Source organism: Diabrotica virgifera, chromosome 8, assembly GCF_917563875.1.
Source record: "Diabrotica virgifera virgifera chromosome 8, PGI_DIABVI_V3a".
Lineage (NCBI taxonomy): Eukaryota > Metazoa > Arthropoda > Insecta > Coleoptera > Chrysomelidae > Diabrotica > Diabrotica virgifera.
Genome location: NC_065450.1, coordinates 216,140,688 through 216,154,759, shown reverse-complemented (window position 1 = coordinate 216,154,759; position 14,072 = coordinate 216,140,688). Strand labels below are relative to the sequence as shown.

At 34.1% G+C, this 14,072-nt stretch overlaps 1 protein-coding gene across 3 annotated transcripts in view; it reads left to right on the top strand.

Moving 5' to 3' along the window:
- Positions 1 to 14,072, top strand: part of LOC114327560 (uncharacterized) — a 122,605-nt gene that overhangs the window by 47,483 nt on the left and 61,050 nt on the right. For all 3 annotated transcript variants that reach the window (XR_007700102.1, XM_050658081.1, XM_050658082.1), the window contains exons 5-6: positions 4,160 to 4,443; positions 12,634 to 12,860. Coding sequence is in view for 2 of the 3 variants with exons in the window: in XM_050658081.1 (XP_050514038.1) it covers positions 4,160 to 4,443; positions 12,634 to 12,860 (511 nt within the window). In the remaining variant the exon portion in view is untranslated. The remainder of the gene's footprint in view (positions 1 to 4,159; positions 4,444 to 12,633; positions 12,861 to 14,072) is intronic.

The window sequence follows — 14,072 nt, the reverse complement described above, 5'->3', positions numbered from 1 at the left end:
CTGTTCAGAGTTCGATCTTCAACTGAGACTAAGGTTTACTAAGTGCTACGTATGGTCGATGCTGCTATGTGGCGTAGAGGATTCGAAACCATCAAGAAAAGGAAAAAGGTATAACTGAGTCACATCATACGAAACGAAAAATACTAATTCCTTCAACTTATAATCGAGGGTAAAATTGAAAGCAAGAGAGGAATAAGACGCAAGAAAATATCGTGGCTCCGAAATATAAGGCAATGGACAGGGGTTAACGACGTACAATGTCTGATACACATTGCAAGAAACAGAGAGTTAATGGAAAATGTGATCGCGAACATCCATTAATGGATTTGCATCTGAAGAAAAAGAATAGCTCCCTACGCCGGAAAGCAAAATTCTGGTAACAACCCAAAAGAGAGATCACCACTCATCATGGTAATCACTGAATCAAATTAAATCTTAAGCTGTCTCTCAATGTCTTACTCACTCCCTGGGGGTACCCATGAATTGGGGCGCATGGGCGCCCAAGAATTGGTACATATTTTTTACAATCTGAATGCAGCATTAATGAGGCTTGTTAGTTTTACAATAGCTCTTCAGGAGAGATTTTTCAACAGCTCATCATCATCATCATCATCATCATCAGCCCATAGTCGTCCACTGCTGAACATAGGCCTCCTCGAAAAACTTCCATTCAGATTTATCCTGCGCTGCTGCAATCCAGTTGGTACAAATCCTCTTTATGTCGTCAGTCCATCTTGTGGGTGGTCTTCCTGGGTTTCGTCTATCCGCTCTCGGTCTCCATTCCAAGATTTTTTTGGCCCACCTATCATCTCTCATTCTAGCGACGTGTCCTGCCCACTTCCATCTAATTTTGGCTATGTGTTTTATTATGTCTTCTACACCACTTCTTCTACGAATTTCTTCGTTTCTTACCCTATCTCTTAACGTTATGCCCAACAATGATCTTTCCATTCTACGTTGCGTCACTTGTAGTTTTCGTGCAGATGTCCTTGTTAGGGTAAGTGTCTCTGCGCCATATGTAAGAACAGGCAGGACACATTGATTAAAGGCTCTTCTTTTTAAGCTGATAGGTATATCACCTTTAAAAATATCACGTAGTCTTCCCTGCCCATCCCAGAGTTATTCTTCTTAGCAGCTCAGCAGTTTGATTGTCTCTGCTAATTTTTACCGTATGTCCAAGGTATATGTAGCTGTCAACAACTTCAATTTCGACGTCTTCTACCTTTAAAGGATGGCTCGGAACTAAATTCGTCATCATTTTGGTCTTGTGGTAATTAATATTTAGACCTACTTTACGTGCTGCATCTCGGAGTTCATTCAACATATCATTGGCAGTTTTTAGGTCATCTGAAATCAGAACAATATCATCTGCGAATCGTAGATGACTGAGCATCTCACCATCGATATTTATTCCTTTATTTTCCCATTCCAGTGATTTCAAAGCATGTTCAAGTACAGTAATGAACAACTTAGGCGACATAGTATCTCCCTGTCGAATACCTCTCCTGATATATATCTTATTGGTAGGACCGCGCAGATTTATAGTTGTTGTAGCATTTCTGTATATATTTTCTATAATATTGGTGTACCTATGATCAATTCGACACTCTTCCAATGCCTTAAGTAGTGTGGGTAGTTCGATAGTATCAAACGCTTTATGGAAGTCTATAAACGCTAGAACTAGAGGTCTATTGTACTCAATTGATTTTTCAATCAAGACTTTGATGCACTGTAGGTGGTCATTTGTACCGTAGTTGGGGCGAAAAGCAGCCTGTTCTTTTGGTTGGTACAGCTCAAATTTTGCTTCCAATCGATTGGTTATTATTCTGGTGTACAGTTTTTATAAATGGTTGAGTAGAGAAATTGACCTGTAATTCTCTAGGTTCATGTTGTCACCCTTTTTATGCATAATAATTGTAATTGAGTTATTCCAAGCTATAGTAATTTTTTGACTATACAAGCAGAGATTGGAGAGGTCTTGTATTTTTTTCAGAAGAGAAATTCCGCCAAGTTTTATAGCTTCTGTAACTATTCCATCATCTCCCAGAGCCTTGTTGTTTTTCATTTTTTGGAGTGCATATTGTATCTCATCTTGAGTAATTTCTGGAATATCCTCAGATTCCTGGTTTTGTACCTTGTGTCTATTTTCTGGATTTATGACATTGTTAACTTGGCTTGTGTATAATATAGTGTAAAACTCTTCGACTATTCCTAGTATTTTCTGTCTGTCTGTTGTTATCTCACCATTTTTATCCCTAAGCTGGAAAATTTCTTTTCTGCTTGTCGTCATTTTTCGTCTCATTACCTTCATGCTCCGGTTTTGCTCTATAGTCTGTACTATTTTTTCATGTTTAAATTTCCTAATATCTCTTCTCACAGCTTTCGATATGTCTTTATTGAGTGCCCTAATGGTTTGTGGATCAATGTCCCTTTCACTTTTTAACTGTCTTCTTTCTGTTATTTTGTGTTGTGTTTCTAAAGTACTCACTCTCAACAGCTCACTCGTAACTAAATCACAGACGTGAGCTTTCTTCAGGTTAATATTTTCCTTTATTTCTACAATCACATCTTTTGATGTAGTTAGTCGAATTTTTTCCTCTAATTGAACATATGTTCCTTCCATCTTTCTTCATCCTCGTAACATGCTATTAGTTTGAATGTATTTTCAAGATATGTAGTAAATAGCTCTGCTTTTTGTTGCACTAGTTTTGGTCCAGTTTCGATTGTCTAGTTTAATAGGCGGAGAGTGAATCATCGTCATCATCAGTGGAGTTACAGCTCTTTATGAGCCAAAGCCTTCTTCAGAACAATCCTCCATTCTCTTCTGTCTCTGGCAACTCTTCTCCATGCTCTAATTTCAATAGATTTTAAATCATTCTCTAAGTTGTCTTGGTACCTAAGTCTCGGTCTTCCTCTTGCTCGTTGTCCTATCGGCCCTCTTCGATCAAAAACTTTTCTGACTATGGCATCTTCCTCTCGCCTAATTACATGACCTATCCATGTAAGGCATGCTACCTTAATGAATTGTACAACGTCAGGTTCTCCAAAATTTCCATACAACTCAAAGTTGTAACACCTGCGCCGCAAACCTTGTTCTTTTATGCCACCATATATTCGTCTTAAAATTTTTCGCTCAAAACGTTTGAGCAGTTCTTGGTCATTCTGAGTAAGTGACCAAGTTTCTGAGCCATATGTTAGCACTGGTCTTATTAGTGTTTTGTAGACAGTCAATTTAATTTTTCTAGGCATTTTTGAGGCCATCTGTCTTCTTAAGCCATAGTAGCACTTATTGGCGAGCACTATTCTTCTTTTAATTTCTTCACTGACATTGTTATCTTTAGTTAGCAGCGAGCCTAACTATATGAAGGTGTCGACACCTTCTAGTTCTAGGTCGTCAATTATTATTCTTGTAGGTGTCGGGTTGCTTGACCTAGTGCAACACATATATTTGTCTTTTGAACATTTATATTTAGCCTCATTCTCTGTGCAGATGCTCTTAACGACCGAAATGCTTCAGTCAGAGATTCTTTAGATCTACCTATGATGTCTATGTCATCTGCGTATCCGACAATTTGTACTGATTTGTTAAAGATAGTACCATTCGTATTAATTTGGGACTCTCGAATTATTTTTTCTAATGCCAGGTTAAATAAGAGACACGATAGTCCATCACCCTGTCTTAGTCCATTTTTGCAATGGAAGGGTCTTGAGAAATCGTTCTGGATCTTTACCACGCTCTCTGCTCCTGTGAGCGTAAGTTCAGTTAATTGGACAAGATAAAGCGGTATTTTAAATTCTACCATAGCAAGTAGAAGTTTACCTCTATTAACTGAGTCGTATGCGGCTTTGAAGTCCACGAATATGTGGTGGGTGTCGACGCCGAACTCTAGGGTTTTTTCAAGGATCTGCCTCACTGTAAATATCTGGTCCGTTGTTGATTTATTAGGACGGAAACCGCACTGACATTCTCCTACTATTTCTTCAGCGTAGGGGAGAAGTCTTTTGTACAATACGGCGGAGAGTGAATAATAGGTCTTTTTAGTCTTCTGGTAGTTTTCCATAATGAATAATTTGTGCTACTGTCATCAATATTCGGGTTAACCCGGTGTTGTATTTATAGCCTTAAATATGGATACTTTTTATTCTATTTGTGTTTCAGGCCAATTTTAGAAGCCTTTAAGTCAGTTTGCCAAGACGCGTCTCCAGATTTAGCTAAAAAATGTGGAGATATCGAAGACATGCCTGTGTGCAAAATGAAACTGAAATATCCTGATATTATTTGCACGCCACATTTAGCATCCCCATTTTATTATAAACTAGGAGGATTATCTTGGATTAAAGTCACCTTGTTGAACGATTTAATACAAATAATAAAGACATTCGAATCAACTAAGAATGGCAATCCGAATTATTATACCATAGTAGCTGGAAATACATCAAAAGGTAAGATATAATTTAGTAACATGATGGATGGTTACAAGAATCGTCATCGTCCACAATGTTCAATCCTTCCTAATTAGGTACATAAAAAACAATGGTTATTCCCTAATAACACAAAACATTCCAGGAATGTTCCTAGAAGGTACACACAGGACATTGAAAAAATTCCTGGAATGTCCCCAAAAGCACACGAACGTCCCTGAAAAGTCCCAGGAAAGTGCTGTGTCAGCATTTTAAACATTCCGTGAATGTCTTGTTGGAACATTCCATGAATGTCTACGAATGTTCTTTGAACATTCACAGTATATTGTTTAGACTGAATGTCTTGTTGAAATATTCCATGAATGTTCTTAGGACATTCAAAGTATATTTTTTAGACATTCTCTGAAATATATCGTCAGTGATGTGACAATACCTCCTATATGTTTTTTCATGAGTTTTGCAGGAGACGAAAAACATTTTTTACGATCACCTCCTGTTTTCATACGTAAGTTTTGACTTGTTTTGTAGTAAATAGATAGTTGAATTTACTACAAAACAAATCAAAAAATATATGAAAACCCGAGGTGGCCCAAACAAGTTTTTCATCTCCTACAAAATTCATGAAAAAGCAGATAGGAGGTATTGTCACATCACCGACGATATACCAGAAGTACAGTAGGAAAAATGAAAGAATACCCATGAACGAACATATAAAACACGCTGTATTTTCCTGTCACCGTGTCACACAAAAAACTGGTCAGCACAAGTACATGCAATAATTATTGTTACTTGCACTGGACAATTTTCTTTGTGACATGGTGACAGGAAAATACAGCGTGTTTTATATGTTCATTCATGGGTATTCTTTCATTTTTCCGACTGTATATGTAGCCATACCAAATAATACATCCTTGATAAATATAAACATTTTTATTGCACAAAATCTTGTCATATATTTTTTTCCATAATCATCACTACGATGACGATTCATTGTATTGAATTGTTCATTAGAATTACAATCTGGTCATAACTCTGACCAATGAGCAATTTTAATTTAACCTAAATTACTACTGTTCCTTAAAATTGAGAGCTTACCCATAGCGTCTCTTATCTAATCTAACAGGCACACAAGCACTATGCTCTGCTTTTCTAACCGCACTATTCTAACATACACATGCACACAAGCATTATGCTCTGCTTTTCACTATCACTCAAACTAGTTCAAAAAGCTTTGTCCTCTTCAATTTTCTAGTTTGCCCAGTAGTATCCAGGAGCTGGATTTCTTCAATATTCTTGTAGGTACTTACGAAGTTGTTGCTTGTGATTTCCAACTTTACTCCAACTTTAAAAACAAATCCAGCTGTAAAATATTTATGTGCCTGAAGGCTTTTGTATGCTTTCATCTATAATATCTATAATAGTAATTTGGTGGAATGCACTTTATGGTAAAATCCAATTCTGACTGAATTGTATATGGATCTAAATCCCCAATTATTTTCAGCTTCAATAAATATCTAAAACAATAAAAGAAATAATGTTATTGCTTGCAAAATTCATCAATATTGATAAATATCAGAGAAAAATGAACATTGATAAAATTGTTTGCCCTACCTTTCTCCAAACATCTGGTGTCTCCAATAATAATTTCCTTAAATAATCACTTTGCAGTGTGGTAAAGTTTATAAAGTTCACACAATACAGCAAACGAAATCCAAATGAATCCAAAATATGACGATAAACAGTGAAATGATGAAATGAAATGATATTACAAACATAACCTCTGTAACCTGTATGCCATGCCAACCAGAACCAGAAGTCACGTGGTTTGAGGTTTGGATTGCCTAAATACATATACACGCGCAGCAAATTTGAAAATGAATGCAAATTGAATAGTAAATGGCCTCTCTTAAAATATAGGACATTGGTAGTATGTTCATAGAATGTCTTGTGGTAACATTCCACGAATAACTTAATCAGATATTCACCGAATGTTCCTTGAATGTCCAGTACATTCAAACATTAATAGAACTTTGATAGTACATTCCTGGAATGTTTTGTGTTGTTAGGGTTGAAACATGCAAAAGAAACTTCAAGAGTTATACCCCGTTCAAAAAAACATGTAACACTGCACATACACTAAGTATATGTAGAAGAAAATAAAAATAATTACAGGTACTTTTGCTACCTTGTATTGACCATCATCTGGAAATATTCAGCATAGTTTTTGAATATGCTGTTGCAGGATACTAACTGCATCTTCTTTTACTACTTTTGCAAGAGATTACTTGATCGCTCAAATATTTTAAACATCACTCAACCTTTCACTCAACCGTTCTCTCCAGTTCTTTCTGTTTTGTCAGTCCCCTTCGTGTAGATTTCTTCTTTCCATTGCTTCGTCCATTTCATCTCTGAAAGATTTTCGGAATCTACCTCTCTTCCTTTTTCCTACCGGGCTCCACTCTGTTATTCTATTCATCCAACGATTTTGCTCTGCTCTTCTGACATGTTCGTACCAGGTTAACCTCTTCTGTTTGATGTAGTCTATTATATCCGATTTCTTAAGACCTCAACCTGGAATAATATTTTTCTCACATATCCCCGCTCTCATGATTTCCACCTAGAGGGTGATTGGTTTCCACTTAGAGGCATTTGGCAGTGAAATCTGGCAAATGTAAACAAACACTTATTTCTGAGACGCAATTCTAAAACAAAGCAAATTAGTGAGTTATAATGGCAATTTATTAGATTTTCAGAGAAATCAATTTATTCAATGCAATTTGGGCAGAGCAAATAAACATTTAAATTCTGTTTATTCTCGTTCGAAGATTCTTAGATAAAAAACTCTCTTTCAGATATTTGAAAGACGTTTATTAAGACCTTATACAGGGCAAAATTAAAATGCTACAAGGTAATAGTAAATTGAGGCGCTCAGAGCAACAGTGGCCTAACCCCAAAAACGAAGTTTTGAGATAAATGCAATCTTTGAATTAGAATTTACATTATGCTTATGGTATGGCGCTACAAATTATGTAGCACCATTTAGACAAATATAGAGTTGGATTCTGTAGACCCTTGTTAATCGGAAAAATGCTCAATTTGTGGCTTAGGCCACTGTTGCTCTGAGCGCCTCAAGCCTCAATTGAATAGAAGTGAAACCAATTGAAACAACTTTAAGCGCGTAATTTAAAGTGTGATTAAATAAAATAAAAAAATATAGGGCAGTCAATGAGGGTATTTGGCTCCTAATTCCATCCGTCTACATCGATTTACTTGATATTTTCACAGTAAGTAGGGAATAGCTCATGAAACAAAGTCTACCCTATGCCGATGTGCGCTTTTATCTTGGGGGTGGTTCCCACCCCATCTCGGGAGTGAAAAATGTTTTGGTTAAAATAGCCACGGAAGAGGCTAGAGAACCTAATTTTAAGCAAAAACTGTTCTATAATTATTTTTTGAAAACTCAATACTTTTTGAGTTATTCGTAGTTGAAAATTGGCCATTTTCATTGAAAAATGACACCTTTTCGGACAGATTTTTGTGAATACCTTAAAAACTATGCATCTAACAAAAAAACTATATAAAATATTTCTGTAGGTTATAAAAAACAAAGAGATTCGTTCCTTCATAAATCTTCTAGTTGAAACAGAAAGAGGGATATGGTAGGTAAGAAGAGTTTGTTTTTTTGCTGCATGCTCAAATCGGTGTATTCAACTTGAAATAACTGAGAAACGGTCAATTTTAGGTGTATAATGATGCTTACAACTTTTATAGTGCTTGAAAATATCTTTAAAATGAGCAATACTAAATGTCGATTACATTTAAACTAAGCGAGATATTCTGCAAAAAAGTTGATGAATAATGTATTTTAAGAAGAAATGAGAAGTATATTTAACCTCTCATCCATCAGAATTTAAATACATCGTTTTCCTTCTACAATACTTTTTATTATAGTGTTATTTATATGTTCAAAAAGTTGGACTGGTTTAAAATAAATGGTGTTTGAAAAAAATAAGATCAAATTATAGAGCGCATTTTTAAATTTTCTTAAAAATCTTCCTTTTTCTCCATGTAACTCGAAAATGATAAGAGAAACGAAAAAAGGATACTACACAAAAATGTAGGGTTTTTCAAATAAAAATTTTCTTTTTATTTTTCATTACTGTATCTCTTATCGTTTTCAAGTTACATGGAGAAAAAGGAAGATTTTTAAGAAAATTTAAAAATGCTCTATATAATTTGATCTTTTTTTTTCAAAAACCATTCATTTTAAACCCGTCCAACTTTCTGAACATAGAAATAACACTATAGTAAAAGGTATTGTAGAAAGAAAACGATGCATTTACATTTTGGTGGATAGGGGTTAAAATTACTTCTCATTTTTTCTTAAAACACATTAGTTATCAATTTTGTTTGCAGCATATCTCGCTTAGTTTTAATGTAATGGACCTTTAATATAGCTCATTTTAAAGATCTTTTGAAGCTCTACAAAAGGTATTGAAAGCATTATACACTTAAAATCGACCGTTTCTCTGTTATTTCAAGTTGAATACACCAATTTGAAAATGTACCAAAAACAAACTATTTTCACCTACCATATCTCTTCTTGTATTATAACTAGAAGGGTTATGGAGGCAAGTATCTCTTTGTTTTTTATAACTTACAAAAATGTTGAATAAAGTTTTTTAGTTAGATGCATAGTTTTTAAGGTATTCGCAAAAAACCGTTCGAAAAGATATTATGTATCAATGAAAATGGCCAGTTTTCAACCACGAATAACTCAAAAAGTATTGTTTTCAAAAAAAAATCATAGAACAGTTTTTGCTTAGAATTAGGTTTTCTAGCGAATTCTGTGATAATTTTAACAAAAAAAATTTCCAACCCCCCCCCCAATATAAAAGCACACATCGGCATAGGGTAGACTTTGAATTAGGAGATAAGTAGAGGCTAGGCCCAAAATTTCATTAAAATCCATGCAGTAGGATAGAATTCGGAGGTAATATCCTATTCTTGCCCCAATTGACTGGCGTAATAGGCGTTTATAAGATATTAAGGTACTACCAAATAAACACCTGGGAGTCAACTGATAACATGACATAAATTTTCTATACTTTTCATTGAGTTCCAATCAAACTTGAGCAAAATAAAGATAAATTATTATTCTTATCATATTATAAAGGTTTTGTTTTAGTCTATTAAATGAGGTTTACTCTTATTTGTTGATCTATATGTATATTTTGGAATCAAACCTTTGATTTCGACTAAGGCTCTTTTTTCGTGCTTAGTCTACTTCTGAAGCAGGTACTAGTACACTTTAGAAGACCAAAAATAATGACTTTTTTCAAGAATTGTTTTCTCAGAACCTTTATTAAAAATGAACATAAAACTTTTTACATATTAATATCTAACTCTTAGAGAGTACAAAAAATATATCTCTTTTCATGTATGCACGTACACTAATATTGTAAAGGGCGCAAAAGTCGAGGCCTCGGAAAATGATGGCGGACAGTTAATCTCAGGGTTGGGATATCTGAAACAAAAAAATCGTACTGCATTTGAACAGGGCCTATTTTACCACTAGGCCCGTGAGGCACCTGCCTCGGGCCCGTATTTTAATGGGGCCCGGAAAGATCACCCGAAAATCAGTTTTAATTCAACAACAAACTATATTTTAAAAATTCTTTCGTTTCACGAACAGGAAATGATAAATGATAACAATAGGTTAGATACAATAAATAGGTATCTAATCAATAGTCAATAGGTTAGAACAGATAAATTATTAAACAATGTTTAATTTCGTAAAAATAAATTTTATTTATTTTAATAAAAATTTAAATTTCTGGTACAACTACCTTCTTCTTAACGTGCCCTATCAAGTCCCCTTGATATTGGCGATTAACATGGCGAAACTATCTCTGTCTCGAGTTATTCTAAATAGTTGTTCTGCTTTCTTTATTCCTGTCCACTACCTGACATTCTTTAACCAAGAGCCAATTCTACCAATTCCTCTGCGTCCTTCGATCATAATAAGTCATTCGTCCCATCATAATAAGTTGAAGAATATTATATCGGTCTCCCCTTACTACGTGTCCAAAATAGGCCATCTTTCTATATTTAATGTTATCAAGCAGCTCGCGGGCAGCATTTGCTCTCTTAAGGAGTGTCACATTTGTCAGTATAGCCGTCTGTGGTATTTTCAGTGTACGTCTGTGCAGCCACATTTCAAAGGCCTCCAAACGATTAATGGTGGACATTTTTAATGAACATGCTTCGACACCACACAAGAGGACTGACCAAATATAACATTTAATCATGCGCCTTCGAAGTTGAAGTTGCAAGTTATCATTACAGAAGAATGACCCCATTTTTAAAAAAGTCGTGTGGGCTATCTCGATTATACATTTTATCTCTTTATCTGGATCTAGTTGTTTAGTAATATGGCAACCAAGATATTTAAAACTAGGTACTCTTTGAATTATATGACCATCAACATATAACCGTGAATCTTGATGGACCAGACGGCTAAATAGCATGTATTTTCTTTTTGAGCAGTTTATCTTTAGGCCAAACTCTCTTCCCACTGTGTCAATGGCGTTTAAAAGGCATTGTAATCCATTTATATCATCACTTAAAATAACTGTATAGTCTGCATATCTAATTGTATTTATCAGAATTCCATTAACTTTCACACACCATTCCAAATTATGCAGCGCTTCTTTAAATATTTCTATTAACTATATTTTTATTAAATAATTTAATACATTTAAAAAAGTTATTATTATTAAACGCTTTTATTTAGTTCAATAGTTTGCGTCAAATCTTTAGACGTTAATTTGACTGCCTTTTCTCCAATGCAAATGAGTGAAAATTTGCAGACATATGCATTCGCGGGAACAATACACGAATAATCAATAAAAAAAATTTATGTTTATTAATTGTTTAAATAAAAAAAAAACGATTTTAATGGAAAATGCTTAAATTCTCTAGTTTTTTACAATGTAAAAACTTGAAACTTTTAAGGATTATAGCTAATGATATGAACTATACATAATTTCACTTTTTACGTTAATTGTTTACGTTATGCTTCATAAATAAACAATAGAGTTTCAAATTTTTTGCTGATTCCGACTACTTTTCATGTTAGTACATCATATGTTTTATACATATTTTAATAAACATGACGATATATTTTGATGCTTGAAAAGTGTAAGACTAAAAAGTAAAAAATAAAAAAATATGAAAAAAAAATTTTTTAAGAAACGCTTTTCTTTAGTTACGAGTGACTAAAATTAAAAAATTTTAATTAAAAAAATAATCAACAAAGATAATTATAAAAAAATCAACTAAAAAGCAAAAAAATAAAAAAAAATGAAAAAATTTAACACATTCGTTAAAGAAAAGCGTGGAGCGAAAACCGTTTATTCGATGACGACGCGCCACGCTTTTCTTTGACGAATGTGTAAATTTTTTCATTTTTTTTTATTTTTTGCTTTTCAGTTGATTTTTTTATAATTATCTTTGTTGATTATTTTCTTAATCATAATGTTTTAATTTTAGTCACTCGTAACTAAAGAAAAGCGTTTCTTAAACATTTTTTTTTCATATTTTTTTATTATTAAATTATATATAGGGGCCCGAAAATTGTGTCGTGCCTCAGGCCTGATTTTAAGTAAAATAGGCTCTGCATTTGAAAAAGGAAGTTTTCTTACGTGACAATTTACCACAATTTGACCAAAAAATAAATATTTTTAAACCATGAAAAACTGAAGAAAAACGGGCGATTTTTTCACATTTTTTTGTTACAATTTCCGTAAAATCTTTTTTTTTGCGGAATTTTTCACTAACGGTGGTAAATTGTCACGTAAGAAACCTTCCTTTTTCAAATACCGTACGAGTTTTTTGTTTCAGAGATCCCAATCCTGAGATTAACTGTCCGCCATCGGAACTACTTTTTTTCGAGGTCTCGACTTTGGCGCCCTCTACAATATTAGTGTACGTGCATAAATGAAACAAGATATATTTTTTATATTCTCTAAGACTTATATATTAATATGTAAAAAGTTTTATGTTCATTTTTAATAAAGGTTCTGAGAAAAAGAATCTTGAAAAAATGCTTATTTTTGGTCTTCCAAAGTGTACTAGTACCTTAGAATAGGCACTTTCAAAGAATGCTATAAGACTAATAAATCAATAATATCAATATCTAATTTTTAGGAGTATATAAAAAAGAAACTGTATACAACGTTTACGTAGATATACAGGATGTTCGTGAATTAAAATCTATCAGATTAGTTGAAAATGGATTAAACGTAGGTGCCAACATTACATTAACTACAGCAATCAGTACATTTAAAAAAATGTCACAAAATATACCACAACTAAAATATTTGAAGAAACTAGCCGAACATATTGAGTTGGTAGCAAATGTACCCGTAAGAAATGTAAGTACCTATGTATTAAAAGTTATTTTTTGTTCAGTGTTTTATTTGGAACAATTTCACTTTTTTGTTGTTGATTCATTTATTATTATTACTCGTTTTTGTTAATTTCTATCTTCTACTCTACATCTTCTGCCCATATTTTTAGTATTTTCTGCATTGTCTGTTGTCTGCCTGATCCTACACAAGATTGGAATTATTCTATTATGTATCTTCATATTATTTCACCTTCACTAATCAAAACAGTGTGGTGGAGGAAAGGTGTCCGATGTAGTGGGGGAATATGGTCAGAAAGATAGAAATAACAGGGGTGACAGGCTGGTCGAGTTTTACCAGCAAAAATAAATGGTAGCCACAAGGACATACTTTCGAGTTACCACCAAGAAGACTTAAATACTTGGATATCGCTGCACCATACAAAATACTTTCCTTAATCCAGGCCACAGCAATCAAACTCAGAGGGCCCCAACGAGAATGGAATGGTCGTTACTTGGAATGACTCTCTGAGATACGAGTATGGTTAAAAACGAGGAAATAAGACGAAGGACAGGCGTCACAGATATCATCGAGCGCATGAAGTGAAACTGGGCTGGCCATGAGGCCACAATGAATAACAGGCGATGAATCCCAAAAAATTAGAGAGTGTAAACCATGAGCAGATAGAAGAAGCGGAGGTAAACCATATCTGAAGAATTGGCGGCAGGAAAATCAAGACCGACAGAACTGGAAGAAATTATCGAAGGTCTATGTTCAACTTTGGACAAAGAAGGCTGAACAATAATGAGGAATTACTGCAGTCAATAATACTTTTCAACCACAACGATCACAAAGACCAACATAAATATAAACACCCGTGTACAAAGATCTATGATAGATTATGTTGTAACCAACAGAGATATACATCCATCAAAAATAATCGAGGTAAGATGCCTCAACTCAGCAGATGTAGTTAGCGACCATAGCCTAGTATTATGTAAAATAGGAATCATTATGAAATATTTCGCACCTAAGAGGGCAGCACCAACACAAACAAAAATCAAAGTCGAAGTACTACATACGGAATCCACGGAATACTTATACAGGAAAAGAATGTCAGAGAAGATTGCTGAGAATGGAATGTTAGAAAACGATAACATCGATGAAAGCTGGCAAAAACTCAAAGATAACATAATCGACGCTGCAATAGAATCACTTGGAGAGAGAAAAGTAACGAAT